Source organism: Bos taurus, chromosome 4, assembly GCF_002263795.3.
Source record: "Bos taurus isolate L1 Dominette 01449 registration number 42190680 breed Hereford chromosome 4, ARS-UCD2.0, whole genome shotgun sequence".
Lineage (NCBI taxonomy): Eukaryota > Metazoa > Chordata > Mammalia > Artiodactyla > Bovidae > Bos > Bos taurus.
The window spans coordinates 101,475,158-101,493,148 of NC_037331.1; the positions used below are offsets into that span (position 1 = coordinate 101,475,158).

General features: G+C 42.3%; 1 protein-coding gene across 2 annotated transcripts in view; it reads right to left on the reverse strand.

Moving 5' to 3' along the window:
• DGKI (diacylglycerol kinase iota) overlaps window positions 1-17,991 on the reverse strand; it is a 514,234-nt gene that overhangs the window by 421,185 nt on the left and 75,058 nt on the right. Inside the window, exon 1 of one of the 2 annotated variants that reach the window (XM_024991169.2) lies at window positions 14,414-15,544. The exons of the other annotated variant lie outside the window; for it this stretch is intronic. Within the exon in view, the coding sequence (XP_024846937.1) occupies window positions 14,414-14,457 (44 nt within the window). The 5' untranslated portion in view covers window positions 14,458-15,544. Of the gene's footprint in view, window positions 1-14,413; window positions 15,545-17,991 lie in introns of those variants that run through there. 2 annotated transcript variants of the gene reach the window in all.

The window sequence follows — 17,991 nt, forward strand, 5'->3', positions numbered from 1 at the left end:
AAGTTATGATCAAAAGTTTCAATGCAGAGCCCACGGGAGAAATCTATCTGCGTGCAGGTCAGGTATTGGCTGTAAGGACCCTGGAGAAGTCATTCAAACAGGGGTGATGCTATCTGATGGTCCTTTTATACAGCTCGCATTTATTGATATTGTCCAGGAAGCTCTGGGTGGAAAGAGAACTGACACAGACACTATCAAACATCTTGCTGAAGTGCAGATATAGCATATCCGCTATATTTACTTTCTTAAGGCTTCACAACTTTAAACTTTCTTCAAAAGAAATTATGCTACTCAGGCAAGATAGTCTCAGTGAGCCAATATTTGCACTTAGGGACCACTCAGTTTTCCTATCCAAGGACTCACAAATTGTCTGTTTCATAACCTGTTCAAGAATGCTTTATGGAAATGATCTCAGGCTCTCTCATCTATCATCCTCCCATTTTTCAAAACCTAGAAAATGTTTGCCTATCTCAGCTTTCCAGCTCCTGTCCCATTTGTTATCCACGATTCTCTGAAGATTCTACATTGTAATTCAATAGCTTCTCTCTGTAACCTAGAATGTAATTCATCCAGGCCACAGGGCTTGAATCATGTAGCTCAGGCCGGTGTCTGCCTACGACTTCCTCATCTGGAGAGAATTTGAAAAAAGAGAACTAGGACTAGCTTTTTCCTATGGTTACTGGGGGTGTATTTTGCCATGTCCTTTAAAGACTCGGACAAATAAATCATTTATTGATTTTTTTCAAACAGAGAGGTACACACACACACACACACACACACACACACACACACAGGTTCTGGAGTCAGAAAGACCAAAAGTAAGAATTCGAGCTTTATTATCTAGTAGCTTTGCACCCCTGGGCAACACTATTACCCTCTATGAGCCTCAATTCAAAACAAGAAGAACAATAATGCCATTTTCAGAAGAGCTTAAAGATACCAATGGATTGGGGACTTCCCTGGTGGATCCAATAGTTAGGATCTGCCTTCCAATGCAGGGGACGTGGGTTCGATCCCTGGTCAAGGAGCTAAGATCCCACATGCTACAGGGCAATTAAGCCTGCACCCAGCATCGACTGAGCCCAAGCACTCAGGAGCCCCTTGCATTGCAACTTGAGAGAGACCCAGTACCTCAACAAAGACCCCATGCAGCACCCCCAAAAGGATATCAATGTGTTAATACAAAGGCAACTGTAAATAGTACCTGTTACCGAAACTATCATTAGGCTCTTTTTTTTTCAACCTATTATGAGTAATTTTTAGCATGGGATCCCAGATGCGAGAGTCCAGAATGATGCCAGGAATCCAGTGGTAGGATGAATTAAATCAATCAAGCACAGCGATGCAGGATTCCCCTATAAGAGCTGTTAAAGACTGCTTATAAATCTTACCCTCCTTATACATTTGATGTGAATTCCACATTGTGTGGCTGAAAGAGTAAAGGACGCCCTCTTGAATCATGGGAAAGCAAAGATGCTCTGTAGGAAAAGAGAGACAACCTAGAACAGAGTGAGGAATTGGCAGAAGCAGACCTGTTAGGGTCAGACCTTGCCAAGAGCTCTCAGATACGGCCTAGAGGCCAAGAATTTAAAGAGCAGGTGAACTGGGTATAGTGTCTAGGTAGCAGGCAAATCCTGCTGCACTTAATCCTTATTTCAACCAGAAAATACATAACCATCTCTCCATTCCCTGCCATTGGTGGCCTCTATCAACTGGTCTTCTACTGTCAACTGGGTTTCCATGTGCATGCCCCCATATACTGGTCCCCCCATATCTGGAGGCATTCTGAGAAACAACTGTGACGGAAACACTCAAAGCTTTCTTGGCTTTCGATTCCTGTCATGATTTTTTTGCTTCCTGTTTCTGGTTTTAGACACGGAATCAGCTGAAACGTATATTAACTCTTACTCAAGGTGTGCAGGCCTTCAACGACCTCACTTCTTACTGGGCTCAAATCGGACTTGGGTGGGTTAAATAGTGGAAGAGAGGAAGAACACAAGTCCTCACAGGAGTCAGCTGCTCACTCATCACCCGGGAGGTACTCTTGATTCTTAAACCTTTCTACGTTACTATGGTTGTTGAGGTGGATTCAAGTTTCAAGAAAAAAATAGCACTTATTTTTCAGTCCTCTGAAATAGAAACTATATTATAATTAGCCCAAGAATTTTGATCTGCCTTTCATGAGAATTGTGTTTTCTTCAGTAAATTTAACCTTTTTCTCTAATCCCCTCTCACACTTCTCTCTTGCCTCCAAGATAAAATCCTTCCATTTGGACAATTAGAAAGCACAGAATTCTTAGGTCTGGGGTCATCCATTCTCACAGGGCAGACTTCTTCCTTCCTAAGAAGAGTCACTGTCATACAACAGAGGATCACTTAGCATCTCCCTTTTGGGAGCCCCTGGACTAGGGGACCCTTATGTGTCTTGAAGTCCACTGACCATTTCCTGAGCACAGCAGTGACTCAGCGGTCAGTGGGAGGGAAGTCAGAGGGGAGAGAAGGGTTCCTCCCTGATCTGCGGGGGTGTTTACTTTCCCCTCCAGGCAAGAACAGAGGTACCTGCCTATCCGAGAGGAGCTACTCTTCTCCATGGGAACCGTAGGCACAATACGCCGAGCCATCTGCCCCTGGTCCCCAGTGAGGCCTCCACCCACCACGAAGCAATCGTCAGTCTCGTGTAACAATGATAGAAGTGTGCTGCAATATGTCTGACCAGAAGGACAGAGCAGTCCTAGAGCTCTGAGGACCAGAGCTCTAAATAAGTGACCGGATATCTACCCGGTTTGGCATTTGCTCCGTGTTTGTATTATCATCAAAACGTTGAATTTAAGCCTCTAAAGGTGCCAAGTGAGGGCTTCTGGGTTGACTCTTATGGGGTCCTAGCACAGATCCAGCAAGTATTTAATAAATGTGTTTTGCTGCTCAGCCCCGATGTGGATGGTGTCACCCTAGCAGAGCTCACGTTTCTTAAGATGCCCCACCCCTGTTCTGACTACACAAGTTCAGGGTGGCACCCCGGGATTCAGTATTTTTAAGGTGCTCCCTAAAGGACACTAGAATTATTGTTCCCAGTGAACAGACTTTCACACTTTAGTTTCATAATTCAGAAGGAACTTTCCCCCCTCTTTTTGCCAAATATGTACATCTAAAAGAATTTGGGGAAAGCCAGGATGGTTTCTGTTTAACTTGTTTCAGATACCCCCAACAGAGCATCACTTGCAGCAGTGGTTAATAAATTCTTAAAAGTGCATTTAGTCCACTTTCACCCATGGCAGACATGCTGGTGCAAAACAGAAGTACATCCAAGTTCAAAGCGCCTCCAAGGGCAGGTCATTTACCACCCAAAAGGCCATTTTCCTCTCCAATAGCACCCATGACAAGGACGGTCTCTCTTCCAGGTTGGCCTGGGGTACCAGCCACAGTTCCATTTTACATCCATCATCCTGGTGTATTTAACAAGCACCCCCTTTTGCTATCAATATCCCGGTTTGGAAGATAGTAAGAGTGACCACACAACCTACCTACAGCACAGGATAAACTTAAGATTCCTCACCCTGAGACAGTCCCAATCTCCCCCCACCCCACGTCCTTTCTCTCCCATCTCATCATCCAACACTTCCTGCCATGCTCCCCTCCTCGCCTCACCCAGAAATGCTCTCCTCTCTTCACTGCACACAGGAACAGGTAGTGACTCGCCTAATGTTTTCCAGCTAACAAGTAGAAGACAGTTTCCCATCTAAATACCAGTTCCATCATTGGTTTCTCCCAAGATGCTGCTTCCAGACCCTCAGGCCCTTTGCTGATTGCCCTTCTCTGGCAAACTCTCATTTTGCTCCATCTAATAAAAGATACACAAACACGAGCCTTCAGGTGAGTCTAACCATCGAATAGGGTGTTACCTCCCAGGATCAATACATTATGGTTCCATTAATGCCGCTTTTTAGTTGCCTCCCCAGATTTAGCAGCTTATATTGAGCTTTTAGTCAAATAAAACCTAAATGTCTTTTCTCTACCAGAACTACTGCCAGTAAATTTTTTTTCCTCCCATTATCACCATTGATTTTTTTTAAACTCCCAAATAACATTTTACATTTATCTCTTTGTAACGTCATCTGCTTATTTTTAACCCAACATTCCAGTGTATTTAGATCATTTTGAGACAGGTTTTTGTCAATGATTACATTGACCATTCTTTCCAGCTTTGCGTCTGTTTAAAGTTTGATATTCACATGCCTCCCGTGTCTTCTTCCAACCTGCTGGCAAGGTGACTGCCCAGAGCAAGTCCAGGAACTGGGAATCTCAAAATGATTTTACCAGTGACACTCCTTGTCTTGTCTGTGTGATCACAGTCCTCAACTGGGCATTCCTGCCGAAAGCATGCCCTTGCCAGAGTTTACAACCATCCCACCCCAGCCCTCTGCAGTGAGATGTGAACACAAGAATCTTCCTGGAAATCAGGCCCTAAATCACACCATGACTAAGTGATTCAGCCAAGTAGTCCTCAGGCCTGGGCCAACTCTAATGACAGGCAGAATGTGATATGGAGGTTTCCAAAAAGGCCCTTATGGAGAAGGAAATGGCAACCCACTCCAGTATTCTTGCCTGGAGAATCCCATGGACAGAGGAGCCTGGTGGGCTACAGTCCATGGGGTCCCAAGAGTCAGACATGACTTAGTGACTAAACCACCACCACCAGAAAGGCCTTTAAGCCCCAAAGCAGTTCAGCCTTCCAACTGGCTAAGAAGAAAAAAAAGTCTTTATTAGAGTTTCATTCCCAAAGCCTTATCCTTGTTCCTAAGAGAAGCTACACTTAGACCTTAAGCCGATATCAGGCATTTGTATTTCACTGTGCTACAGAAAGGTTTTCAGAGACGATGCCTGAAAGCAAAAGGCCAAAAGACGCCTGGCTGAACAGGTTTCCCTGAATGTCAGATCTAGTTCCTCAGTCCTGACAGTCAGTCCTTTTCATTTACAGATAAAGACAGGAGTACAGAAGGTTGAGAGAAAAGAAAAAAGGGCTACCTCAGGGAGGCTCCAGCAGGAAGAACAGGGACCCACTCTGTTGCTCTGCAGGATTTTCTAGCCTAATAGGAAAATGAAGCAAACTCCAGAAAATAAATGTTTTCAACAGTGATATAATCAGGCTTCCATTAAGCATGCCATATTAACGTGGTGTTTATCTCTGCTCCCATCCCAAAATGCACCATAAGGAGAGTAATTAAATTTAAAAAGTGAAGTTCCACAAGGACAAAGAGAAAGGGAGAAGTGATAACAGAAAGATGGAAATGTCACCAGTCTTCCAGAAAACTGACATTGCACAAGCAGGTCATTACCAACCTGTGAGAACAAAGCAAAAACTCTCAAAGGGCAAAGCCAAGGAAAGACGACAGTCTGTACTGGAGCCCTCAGCAAGGCTCAGCGATGAGAAGTGGTACCACGGAAGTCCTGCAGGGTGCAGACAGCCCGCCTGACCTGCACTCAACATAAGAACATGCCTTCACCCACAGTGCAGGGGACGTGAGATTCTCTTTCTAGAGAAATTAAAAGAGGGTCTTCAGGAACAAGGGGAACAAGTGGGGAGGGCTGGTGTGAATGTGAGAATGGTGCAGTGGTAAACGTGAGTCTGAAAAGGGAGAATTGAAAGTCAACACCCATCAGGAGATCTCTCTGTCTGTGGCCCCAAGCTGGGCTCCCACAACACCTGCAGCAGGCACATGTCCCCAGGAACAAGTCTGGAAGATTCTATGCTGGATAATCTGACCAGCACATGGGAAAAGCTTCCAGGTGATGCTAACTGGGGATCCTTCAACTGGACAGATCAGCAGATCCCAGACCATGTGACCGTGAGACCTGCTAACTGAAGAGCCTGTGCCCCCCTCAGCAGCTCCTCAGAGCCCCTCATCTGTGTGAGCTGTGACGTGCCACAGATCTCCTGACAAAGGAGATCACTAATATACAAGACGGGACCACAGGAGACAGTCAGGAAGAAGGAGCTGAACGAAGGGATGTGCCCCAAATAAATAGTTCTTGGGATTTAAAAACATCACAGAAGAAAAAGTCAACAGAACAGTTAAAAGATAAAATTCAGGCAAAATTCAGGCCAAAAGAAAATGAAGATAAACGTAAAAAAGAAGATCAATTCAAGACACCTAACTTCCAGGTATCCAGGGCTCCAAAAAGAAAAACAAAAAAGTGACAGTGAAAAGAAGGAAATGACAGCAATTAAAATGCAAGAAAAAGAGCGATAGGCACATACGACTCCTTTATGAACAGTATGTACAAAATCACAGTGACTTAAAGAGTACGTAATTAAAAGCAGACTCCATCACAGACGCAGAAAATAAACTTATGGTTACCAGGGGATAAGGGAGCAGTGATAAATTGGGAGATTGGGACTGACATATACACACTTTTTGCGGTTTAGTTGCTAAGTTATGTCCAACTCCTTCACAACCCAATGAACTGTAGCCCACCAGTCTCCTCTGTCCCTGGATTTTCCAGGCAAGAATACTGGAGTGGGTTGCTATTTCCTTTTCCAGGGGATCTTTCCGACACAGGGATGGAAACTAAGTCTCCTGTATTGGCAGGCAGATTCTTTACCACTGAGTCACCAGAGAAGTCCCCATCTATGTTCTACTTTATGTAAAATAGAAAACTAAAAAGAACCTACTGTATAGCACAGGGAACTCTACTCAATACTCTGTAATGACCTATAAAGGAAAAGAATCTAAAAAAGAAAAACAAGAGTAGATATATGTATATGTATCACTGAATCACTTCACTGCATCTGAAACACATTATTAACCAACTGTACTCCAATAAAATAGGATTTTTAAAGCAGATTCTAGAGCCAGATTTCCTTTAATCTGAAATCTACCAACTACAACCTTTATGACTTTGAAAAAGTTACTTAATCTCTTTCTCAATGTCCACATCTGCATAATAGAACAAAAATAACAGTACCTACTTGATACTGTTGCTATAAAGATTAAGTTATTATGTGTCTAAAGCTCTTAAAAGGTGTCTTACATTTAGAAAGTGCCCAAATGTCAGCTATTATTTACAGTGTTACATAACATTACAGTATAAATAATATGGGCTTCCCTCCTGGCTTATTGGTAAAGAATCTACCTGCTAATGCAGGAGACGTAGGTTTGATCCCTGGAAGATTAGGAAGATCCCCTGAAGGAGGAAATGGCAACCCACTCCAGTATTCTTGCCTGGGAAATCCTATGGACAGAGGAGTCTGGCAGGCTGCAATCCATGGGGTCACAAAAGAGTAAGACACGATTTAGCGACTAAACAACAAATAGTATAATCATTAAATTTAACCCAAAACTTTGATGTAAATATAAGAGGAAGAGAAAAAGGAAGAGAAAGCATGACAGATGGGACTCAGGGATGTTAGTCTCAAACCTTATCATTCATAGAAAGAAGCCAGTACTATAATGTCTAATAACATCTTCAAAGGGCAAATCAAGTAATAGTAGCACAAACAAGGTGTTTAAAAATGAAGAGGAAGACAAAAACACCAGAAGGAACAGCTAGAAGAACTGAAAGTTGCTGTTCCCTGCATCCCTTCACAGGACTCCACAGTGGGGAGGAGGCCAGACACGTGAACATGAGTAGTTTATTTTCATAGCCATTTAAAACACACACATGTTTAAGTAACCTTATCACACTGAGCTGAAACCCAGAATGGATGACAATAGATGACTCTCCCCAAGCTGCTTCTTCAAAAGCTAAGCACTGACTCAGAACAACAAAAAATATCCTTCTGGCTGCTTCAAACAAAAAGTAAGCAAAGGCCATGTTCTAGGAGAAAGGGAGGCAACCAGACTTGGTGCACAGCCCACCTCCCCTATATACTTACCCAGGTAAAATCCTGCTGCACTCTGATGCACCCAGGTACCTTGAGTCTTCTCCCCTCCCTCCTAAGACCCAGGCAACTGCCAAGCCAAACCTTCCTCCAGCCCTCCTTTACACGAAGGGACAAAAGAAATTGCTGTGGCTTGATTGAATTGTTAAATTGTGCTCTCAAATCTTCTGAGTTTTCTATTAAATGATCTATATGGTGGTTTCATCAGAGAAACTAACTCTTGCAGAAAAGTACTTGTTTTATAAGATGACACGTGGGCACTCTGTATTCTACCCGAGAGGCACGCTGTAATCGTTAGAGGTGCCAGAAGATGAAAATACCAGTTACTGTAAGAGATTTCTGAAGAAGTCAGGAGGAACAGAAAGACAATTTTGTCTTCTTAAAAAAATGGAAAGTGGGTCAGGAGAAGCTGAGAAAAGAAAGCATTTATACATAGGGATTCATCACGCTGATTATGGAGCCATACTACATAATAATAGTCACGCTTTCTGCCTCTGCCACTTTCAAGGGAGAAATAAGAGCAGATGCAGGAGAAGCCAGAGCACGTTACGATAAATACAGCAGACCAACTCCACTTCAGGTAGAATCCAACTATGGCAGTTGAGGATGAAGTGCTGTAAAAAGATATAGACCCCAAATGTTCCTGAAAATTTGAAGCTAAAGTAAAAGCTATCTTAACCGAAGCAAGCTATGAAGAATTACCCTACAGACTTATGGTTGCCAGGGTGGAGGGGACATGGGGGCGAGATGGACTGGGAGTTCTGGATTAGCAGATGCAAACTATTATACCTAGAATGGATAAACAACAAGGTCCTACTGTATAGCACAGGGAACCTTATTCAATATCCTACAATAAACCATAATGGAAAACAATATGAAAAAGAATGTGTTATATATGTGACATGCACATGTGTGCACGTGCTCAGTCACTTCAGTCGCGTCCACCTCTCTGCAACGCCACGGACTGTAGCCAATCAGGCTCCTCTGTCCATGGGATTCTCCAGGTAAGAATACTAGAGTGGGCTGCCATGCCCTCCTCCAGGGGATCTTCCCCACCTGGGGATCAAACTCACATCTCCTTTGTCTCCTGCATTGCAAGAAGATTCTTTACCCACTGAGCCACCTAGGAAGCCCATACACACACACACACACACACACACACACACACATATATATTTGTTTTTTTTTTTTCTAATTTTATTTTATTTTTAAACTTTACATACTTGTATTAGTTTTGCCAAATATCAAAATGAATCCGCCACAGGTATACATGTGCTCCCCATCCCGAACCCTCCTCCCTCCTCCCTCCCCATACCATCCCTCTGGGCCATCCCAGTGCACCAGCCCCAAGCATCCAGCATCGTGCATCGAACCTGGACTGGCAACTCGTTTCCTACATGATATTTTACATGTTTCATTGCCATTCTCCCAAATCTTCCCACCCTCTCCCTCTCCCACAGAGTCCATAAGACTGTTCTATACATCAGTGTCTCTTTTGCTGTCTCGTACACAGGGTTATTGTTACCATCTTTCTAAATTCCATATATATGCGTTAGTATACTGTATTTATGTTTTTCCTTCTGGCTTACTTCACTCTGTATAATAGGCTCCAGTTTCATCCACCTCATTAGAACTGATTCAAATGTATTCTTTTTAATGGCTGAGTAATACTCCATTGTGTATATGTACCACAGCTTTCTTATCCATTCATCTGCTGATGGACATCTAGGTTGCTTCCATGTCTTGGCTATTATAAACAGTGCTGCGATGAACATTGGGGTACACGTGTCTCTTTCCCTTCTGGTTTTGTATATAATAACTGAATCATTTTGCTATACAGTAGAAATTACATGCACAATATTGTAAATCAACTGTATTTCAATGAAAAAAAATTTAAAGAATTAGTTCTAATCAGTGAAGATGAATGCAGTACCATTCACTGGTTAATAAAAACTAAACAGTCACTTTAAAAAGTAATTAGTTATACCCAGGTGGATTTTAACAACATATTTTAGGAGTATTTAAGGTTTGTTTATGTATTTAGAATTTAATATCATCTTATAGTCTTGGAGTGAATTAATAAAACATAGACAGTTACGTACTCCATTTATTTAAGGCAACTGTTGAATGAAATACATAGAAGTTGAATCTATATGATCATCAATTTCCATTTTGGTATAATTCTGATCTATTTTTTCTGCATCACATGGCATGTGGGATGTTAGTTTCCTGACGAGAGATCAAACCTGTGCCCTCTGCAGTGGAAGCACAAAATCTTAACCACTGGACCGCCAGGGAAGTCCTGAATAATTCTGCTTTTTATTCCTTATCTGGGTTTATATTTTATCTTTGAAATCATGTTCATTCATTTTTATACAAATCATTTTCTTAAATCCCTAATAAAGTATTTACCCTGCTAGTTTGTGGGGAAAACAATTCATATTGTATGATATGTATCATATCTGTTGCAGATATTTTTGGTGCTGGCCATCACAAACCCATAAAATTAAGCCAAAAAGACTTTTTGTACAAAATTAAGCAAATTTTAGTCTAACAAAGCTATTGTTTTTCCACTAGTCATGTATGGATGTATGAATTGGACTATAAAGAAAGTTGAACACCAAAGAATTGATGCTTTTGAACTGTGGTGTTGGAGAAGACTCTTAAGAGTCCCTTGGACTACAAGGAGATCAAACCAGTCCATCCTAAAGTAAATCAGTCCTGAATATTCATTGGAAGGACTGATGCTGAAGCTGAAACTCCAATACATTGGCTACCTGATGCAAAGAACTGACTCAATGGAAAAGACCCTGATGCTGGGAAAGATTGAAGGCAGGAGGAGAAGGGGACAACAAAGGATGAGATGATTGGATGGCATCAACAATTCCATGGACATGAGTTTAAGCAAGCTCCAGGAGTTGGTGATGGACAGAAAGCCTGGTCTACTATAGTCCATGGGGTCACAAAGAGTTGGACATGACTGAGCAACTGAACTGAACTGAAGCAAATTTTCTCTTGAACAAGACAGAGGAATAGCTAGATATTACAAAACGTGAACCTTTATTTCAATGCTATTTTAGTGCTATAGTTCAACAATATTTTAAAAATCAAAATGACTCGGTACACTCTGGTGATATACAAAGTAATGCTGCTTTGCTCTTTGAGGACAGTGGAACCTCATGAGCTACTGAACAAGCTGAGAGATTTACTCAAATCTGTCTACCAGACCCCAGATGAATCTGGAAGCTTTGTCAGTAAAACCAGGAGGACTTAGGGCTTGAGACAGATGCTCAGCTTGCCTCCAACTCAAGCTGGGAAACACCTTCTAATAATAAGATGGCATTGCTCTTGGGTGCACTAGAATCATTGGAAGTCACTAAAAATCCTCTGCATGTGGACACGGAAATTGGCAGCTGTGGGCTTAAGGGAATGAAAAATGTCCTGAGACATGCACAGCCTATTCCTCTTTATGATTTTGACCCAGTGTACACTGTTTGCGCTCATGTCCAGAGAGAAAGGAGCAAAATAAAACTCATGACTGATTTTATGCCTCTCTCTCTGACTCATTTTGGAGGCTTCCATGTCGAGTAAGATTAGATCAAGTCTCATCTATTCTTTTTCCACTAAAACCAAAACTGTGATCATTAGAATGCTGTTCAGATATACTCATCATAAAGACAGAAATTAAAAATAAATGTATGAATAGAATATCTGGGGAGGGAGACACTTAACTCCATGGCTACCTCCCTCTAAGTTGGCATCATATTATTTTAATATGCCTATGGTCTGTTCTGTCTCTCCAACTAGACTATGAACTCCCAGGCAAGAGCTGGTCCTTATTTGCTGCTGAGCTGAGATGACCAGCACAATGTCTGGCACAAGGCATTCAGCAAATTTTATTTAAATTGAACTAAGCCTACTTAAGGGAGGGATTTTTTAAAAAGTCAAAGTAATACATACATCTGATTTTAAAAAAGAAAGCATGCAGAACGGTTTATAATGAACAGCCTAAGTCCCCAGACCAGCTTCTGATACTACTCCCCAGAGGCAACCACTCCTAAGGATGAGAATTTGTTTTTAAGGTTTCATCACATTTGTTGCTAATGCAAAAAAAAAAAAAAATCCAGTTTAAAATTATTCATGCCTCTTTACTTAAATAGGCCTCAAATATTTGGAAACACGGCTGGCAGTTATTCCAAGTTGTTGTAGTCATACATTCAACAAATATATATTGTTTGTGTTGAAAGTGGTGACATTTCAGTTTTCACACTTTTATTAGTAAAGACCAGCTTTCTTTCCTCCTAGAATGAAAGAGGCATAAGCCAGTATAGCCCTAGAATTAGTGGGGCCAGAGCACATCAGAACTAGACAATAGGGGTGGAGAGGGGGTGGGTGAGTCAGTGTCACAGTGGGGTGAAATGCTCTGAGTTAATGTCGAAGGATGGAGGAACCGCCAGATGCAGAGACCTGCTCCCCTGGTAGCTTTAGCTTTCTCTGAGCAGACCTCATTCTGTACAAGGATGGCGCCCACAGGGCAATCACATTATGCCCCATTTTACATCAATAGACTCCATCTATGACAGCAGCTCCACGATCTAGGGAACCATCCTCTTATTTTGAACCAGTGAAATAATCTGCAAAATCCCTTGGAATTATTTATAACGGGATTTCTCTTATATTAGCAAAAACAAGTAGAAGCATAAAATGATGCTGCATTTATAGCACATAATGGTTGGAAACACTCTGCAAAGACATGACAATTCGGGAAAATCCCCACTCTGATCAGAGTGAATAAACATGATTAACTTGCAGAGAAGATGCTATTAGGCTCTTTGCCAAAAAAACAGATTACTGCTTTAAAGAGTCTGCCTGCAAAGGTGACCTGACCCCCAGGAGATGCTGGAGCCCTGAAATAGTGACCCTGAAGGGTCCCCAAGTGACGGGTCACCTATGTGACAGGGCCTCTGTGCACCCAGGGGAGCACAGAGGAACTGAGAAACGAGATGCTGATCAAGAAGCTCGGCTGAATGGGTGGCTGTTTATCAAGACAAGAGACCAATTCAGAAAAAACCCTGTTGACAGAATCCGGATTCAGATACTTCAAGATCACCTTCTATCTAAACTGAGGAGAAACCCAAGGCTCAGAAAGAAAACACACACACACATACATAATGACAATCAGGAAACAAGAAAAATGGAGAAACTGATGTTTTCCACATCCTTAATGTGGATTGATGGTTTTTTTTTTCTTCTCATTAACCTTTTATTTTTAACTTAATTTTACAGTAAAGAAACAGAAAAGTATTATCATTAAAAAAATACCATAGCTGTCAATCTTAAATGAGATTGATGTTTTATGAAATTAATCTGCATTAATCCTCACTCCAGTACTAACCTGTAGCCATTATCTTCAGAGCCTCTGTAACCTGCGGAAGGCCACAGGAGTCATAAAGGGGATTCAAATTCAAGACTGACTCTAAATCCATGTTCTTTCTATCATGACAGGGAGAGTGTGCAGAAGGTGAGAAAAATCCTATATCTTAATGCACAGACATTATACATGGTGAGACCTCTAGGTTTACAAATGAGTAAGCAAGTCTGGGGATGCAAACATTACCAAACTTTTTTCAGTCACTTAGACTTTCTTTTTTTTTCTGGCCGAGCCACACGGCTTGCAGAACTTGCCCAACCAGGGATCAGACCCGCACCCCCTGCATTGGAAGCTCAGAGTCTTAACCACTGGACCACCAGGGAAGTACTAAACTCATTTTCTTAACTGAGTACCTTAAAATACTTCTTGGGTGACTAATTTAGGTCCCTGTTTTAAAATACTACTAGGGTCTGGTAAGAAGATCCTTGACATTCAACTGGAATTTTAGTTCTAGAAAATGAACTTTGCTTTACAGAGCGATACAGTAATAAGAACACATCTGTGAGTATGCTGCCCGGTGGGTCTGTGCCCCAGACTGGTATCTCCAGCTGCCACTGACAGGGTGATTGTAACTGTGCTCACCTATGCCTTAGAGATGTGTTTACTAACACCAGAGGGGAAAGAAGCTACTATTTAAACAACAAAAAAAGACAAATTCCACTTTTTATGAAAACAAAATATTAAAGTACACAGAGCATTTGATAGAGGCCTGCATGTGGACTGTATTTAAACTCTCCAACAGATTCAACAGTGAATCAAACAGAATTCACAGTCATAGTTTGAGCAACATGAAAAGCACATTACAAACAGTTTAAAAAAACCTCCCATTTTCCAAACTGCTTTTGAAATGGGTCAGTCAGACAGAGATTTTCCTCAGAAAGTCACAAGTTTGTGAAAACCGAGTAAAACTAGAAGCTGCGATGCAACTTCTACCACATCAGATCTATAACTGTGGAGGGTATTTTTCCCCCTACTGTAAACAAAACTAAAACGTTCACCCTCATATGCATGAATATCATAAAACTGCATCTGTGCCCACAACACACACATTTATCATCACTTCCCCCAACACACACACAATAAAAAATAAAATTGAACTCAACCTTCCCCCCATCCAGGGGTGTTTTGCTTTCCAGCGGTCCCACATTGTCTGAGTTGCCAATAGTAGCCGACTGTTCACAGGTCACCTTTATCAAACAGCCTCTTCTCCAAAAAGGCCATTGGAGTCTCCAAAAAGACTGCTGGGGTAAACGGTTGTCGGGCAGACTAGCACCTCCACCTGTCTTCCTGTCTCCTCTTCTCCCTCAACCCCCTTAAGCGAAGGTCCTGTATGAAAAGGAGCTGGGATGGGCTTCATGAGAGAATGAGCAAGACGAGCACGAGTCAAGATTTCTGTGATGTCACGGGAGCATTATTAGTGGCCGCTCACCATTTCCAAAGAGGCACGAAAATTCTTAGTCTGCTGTCAAAGTCTATCAGCCATCCTCAAGCTTTCCATTCAGCAGTTTTTCCAGGCAGGTCTCCACACATAGCTTCTTTTTTTTTTCTTAACACACTAAGCTGACTCAGACGCACAGGCAGAAGTCCTCTGACTCACTTCTCTCTTCCTTCTTTCTTTCTCTGCTTTTCTTTCTTTCCTTTTTTTAACTCCTTGGCTCTTGGAAATGGGGATTAGTTCTTCTCATCTAAGCTGGGGAGCCAAGTGCAAGATCCAGCAGGGCAGTTTGTGGTCTTCAAAAGACAAATTCCACTTTTTATGAAAACAAAATATTAAAGTAGGCAAAGCATTTGATAGAGGCCTGCATGCGGACTGTGCTTCAGTGCTCAGAAAAGTGCAAATGCTAAATATCCTTGGAAAGACTGATGAGGAAATAAAACTCAAGGGATTTTCTTCAAGTCTGGCAGAAAGATAACTCATTCCAGGAGGGTAAATGTGGACACTTCTCTGGACCTGCGGTCTTTCCTCTTCTCCCTCACTTTCTACCCAGGTACCTCTGCCATTCTTATTTCTTGCCTACTTAATTGTGCCTGTGGAGAGGGCAATGGAACCCCACTCCAGTACTCTTGCCTGGAAAATCCCATGGGTGGAGGAGCCTAGTAGGCTGCAGTCCATGGGGTCACGAAGAGTTGAACACGACTGAGCGACTTCACTTTCACTTTTCACTTTCATGCACTAGAGAAGGAAATGGCAGCCTACTCCAGTGTTCTTGCCTGGAGAATCCCAGGGACAGGGGAGCCTGGAGGGTTTCCATCTATGGGGTCGCACAGAGTCGGACACGACTGAAGTGACTTAGCAGCAGCAGCAGCAACTGTGCCTGCTCTTTGAGGTCTATGGATACATAAATACTTGTGTATACACATATGCACATATAATGAATTTAATATGTGTGAGGTATATACAGGATTGATACACATATTTTATTCACTGGCACAGCTGTGTGTGTCTTCAGTCACTTCAGTCATGTCTGACTCTCTGCGACCCTATGGCCTGTAGCCCACCAGGGTCCTCTGTCCATGGGGTTCTCCAGGCAAGAATACTGAAGTAGGTTGCCATTTCCTCTTCCAGGGGATCTTCCTGACCCAGGAATCGAACCCATGTCTCCTACACAGCAGGGAGATTCTTCACTGCTGAGTCACTGAAGCTCCACAGCCACATCCTTTGTTAAACTATTTAAAGACTTCCATAGTGATGGGGAAAGAGAAATCCTGCACTTAATAAGCCCACAGATAACTCAACAACACTGTCCAGTGGTGGTCACAGAGGTGGGTGACTGGACCAGGAAACAGAGCTCGTGCAGATGCACCTGGAGCCCAACACGGACAGCAGGTGCAGCTGGTGGCTTCCGGGGGCCTCACCTGGGAGCCAAAGCACCAGCTCTCCATGTCCACACATTCAGGTGTGTGTCCAGGAACCTTCTGCTGGAAACAAAACCCTGGGCTCAACAACCTGATACTTATCAAGGCCACAAGCGAATTGTGGAATAGACTGATGCGTTTCCTATTTCAACCCACGGGTCACACAGGGCTATCACTTAGCTAGAGACAGCTGCATTATACCAACGAGGAATCCACAAATGCTTTGAATATTATCAGAATGATATGATGAATGATTTTCCCTCTAACATATCACTTGGTAGATAGTGATATAGTGATATGCCCACTAACATATCACTTGATATCATTTAAATATAGTGTAGTTCACTTAAAGAATAGAACCTATTTTTAAGTGATGAATTCTGAATTTATTTACATTACCATACTAGTGGGCAAATATTTTCATCATCACCATACTAGTGGGCAAATATTTTCATCATCTTGCTATATGTAAGCATGTGTGTGCATTCACAGATGCTTAGAAAAACTTTGGAAGCCACACAACATAGCAAATGGTTAAGTGCAGTTACCTCTGGGTTGGAGGAAAGAGGTGTTTTGGGAGCAGGTGCATTTAAAGGAGAAATTTTCCATTTTTATACTATATTCTATAGGAATAATGTGTGTGTGCTCAGTTGCTCAGTCATGTCTGACCCTTTGCAATGACCACATGGACTGTAGCCTATCAGGCTCCTCTGTCCATGTAATTTTCCAGGCAAGAACACTGGAGTAGGTTGCCATTTCCTCCTCCAGGGGGTCTTCCTGACCCAAGGATAGAACCTGTATTGCTTGCATCTCCCGCACTGGCAGGCAGATTCTTTACCATTGTGCACCTGGGAAACCCAGTGTGAATAATACATTTATTATTTTTGTAATTAAAAGTTTAAAAAAAGAGTATACATGTATATAAACACTTGTAAACATGCAAATAACGAGTCTGAGGGAATTGAACAGAGAAAGTGGATTATCGGTGTCTTAAGGAACGATAAAAGGAGATGGCCTTGTGAGAAAGGAGAGGTATCTGAGGGGTCAGGTTTATTGCTGGGAGGCTTGGAGCAAAAGCGCAGTGAATACAGGAAGGCAATGTTTTGCAGATTAATCCAAGGGGAGAGGAAAAACCAGAAAAAGAAAGAGGGTATAATGAAATAATCATTAATTGGAGGGAAAAAAATCTTTGAAAATGTGAGGGGGTGGGGAGAAAGAAAGGAAGAAACAGAGAGAAAAGAGGGAAGGAGGAGGGAAGAGAGAAAGGAAGGAGGAAACAGAGGAGAAACAGGGAAGGGAAGAAGCGAGGAGGGAGAGAAGAAAGGGGAAAGAGAGAAAGGGAGAAAGAGAAGTTGGCTGACATGTCCAAATAAATACCATGGATTTGGCTCCCAACAAAGCAACAGCCAGAGCAGTATGGTCACGCTTCTGTCAGCATCCCCTGTGCCACACTGCTGACCGTGTAGCTTCAAGAGACACTTGAGTTTTGAAATCATAATCAGCCCTTTCCCTTGTGTTCACAAAACTTTAAATCACTTCTCAATAAGTGAAACCGTTGCATCATTGGCTCATTATTTTGTCACTGCTTTCTACTCATAACTGACCTTTAGTCTCTTTAAAGGATTATATACACGTATCTAAGGAATACACATGTTCTAAGGCTCCTGAAAGGCTTTGCTCAGGATGAATGGGGCATTTCTATGGCTCTACTTTGATTTAGAGGCTCTACCTTAATTTCACACTGGCAATAAAATATGATAAAGAATTTGCCTGCCAAATGCAGGAGACACAAGTTCAATCCCTGGGTGGGGAAGATCCCCTAGAG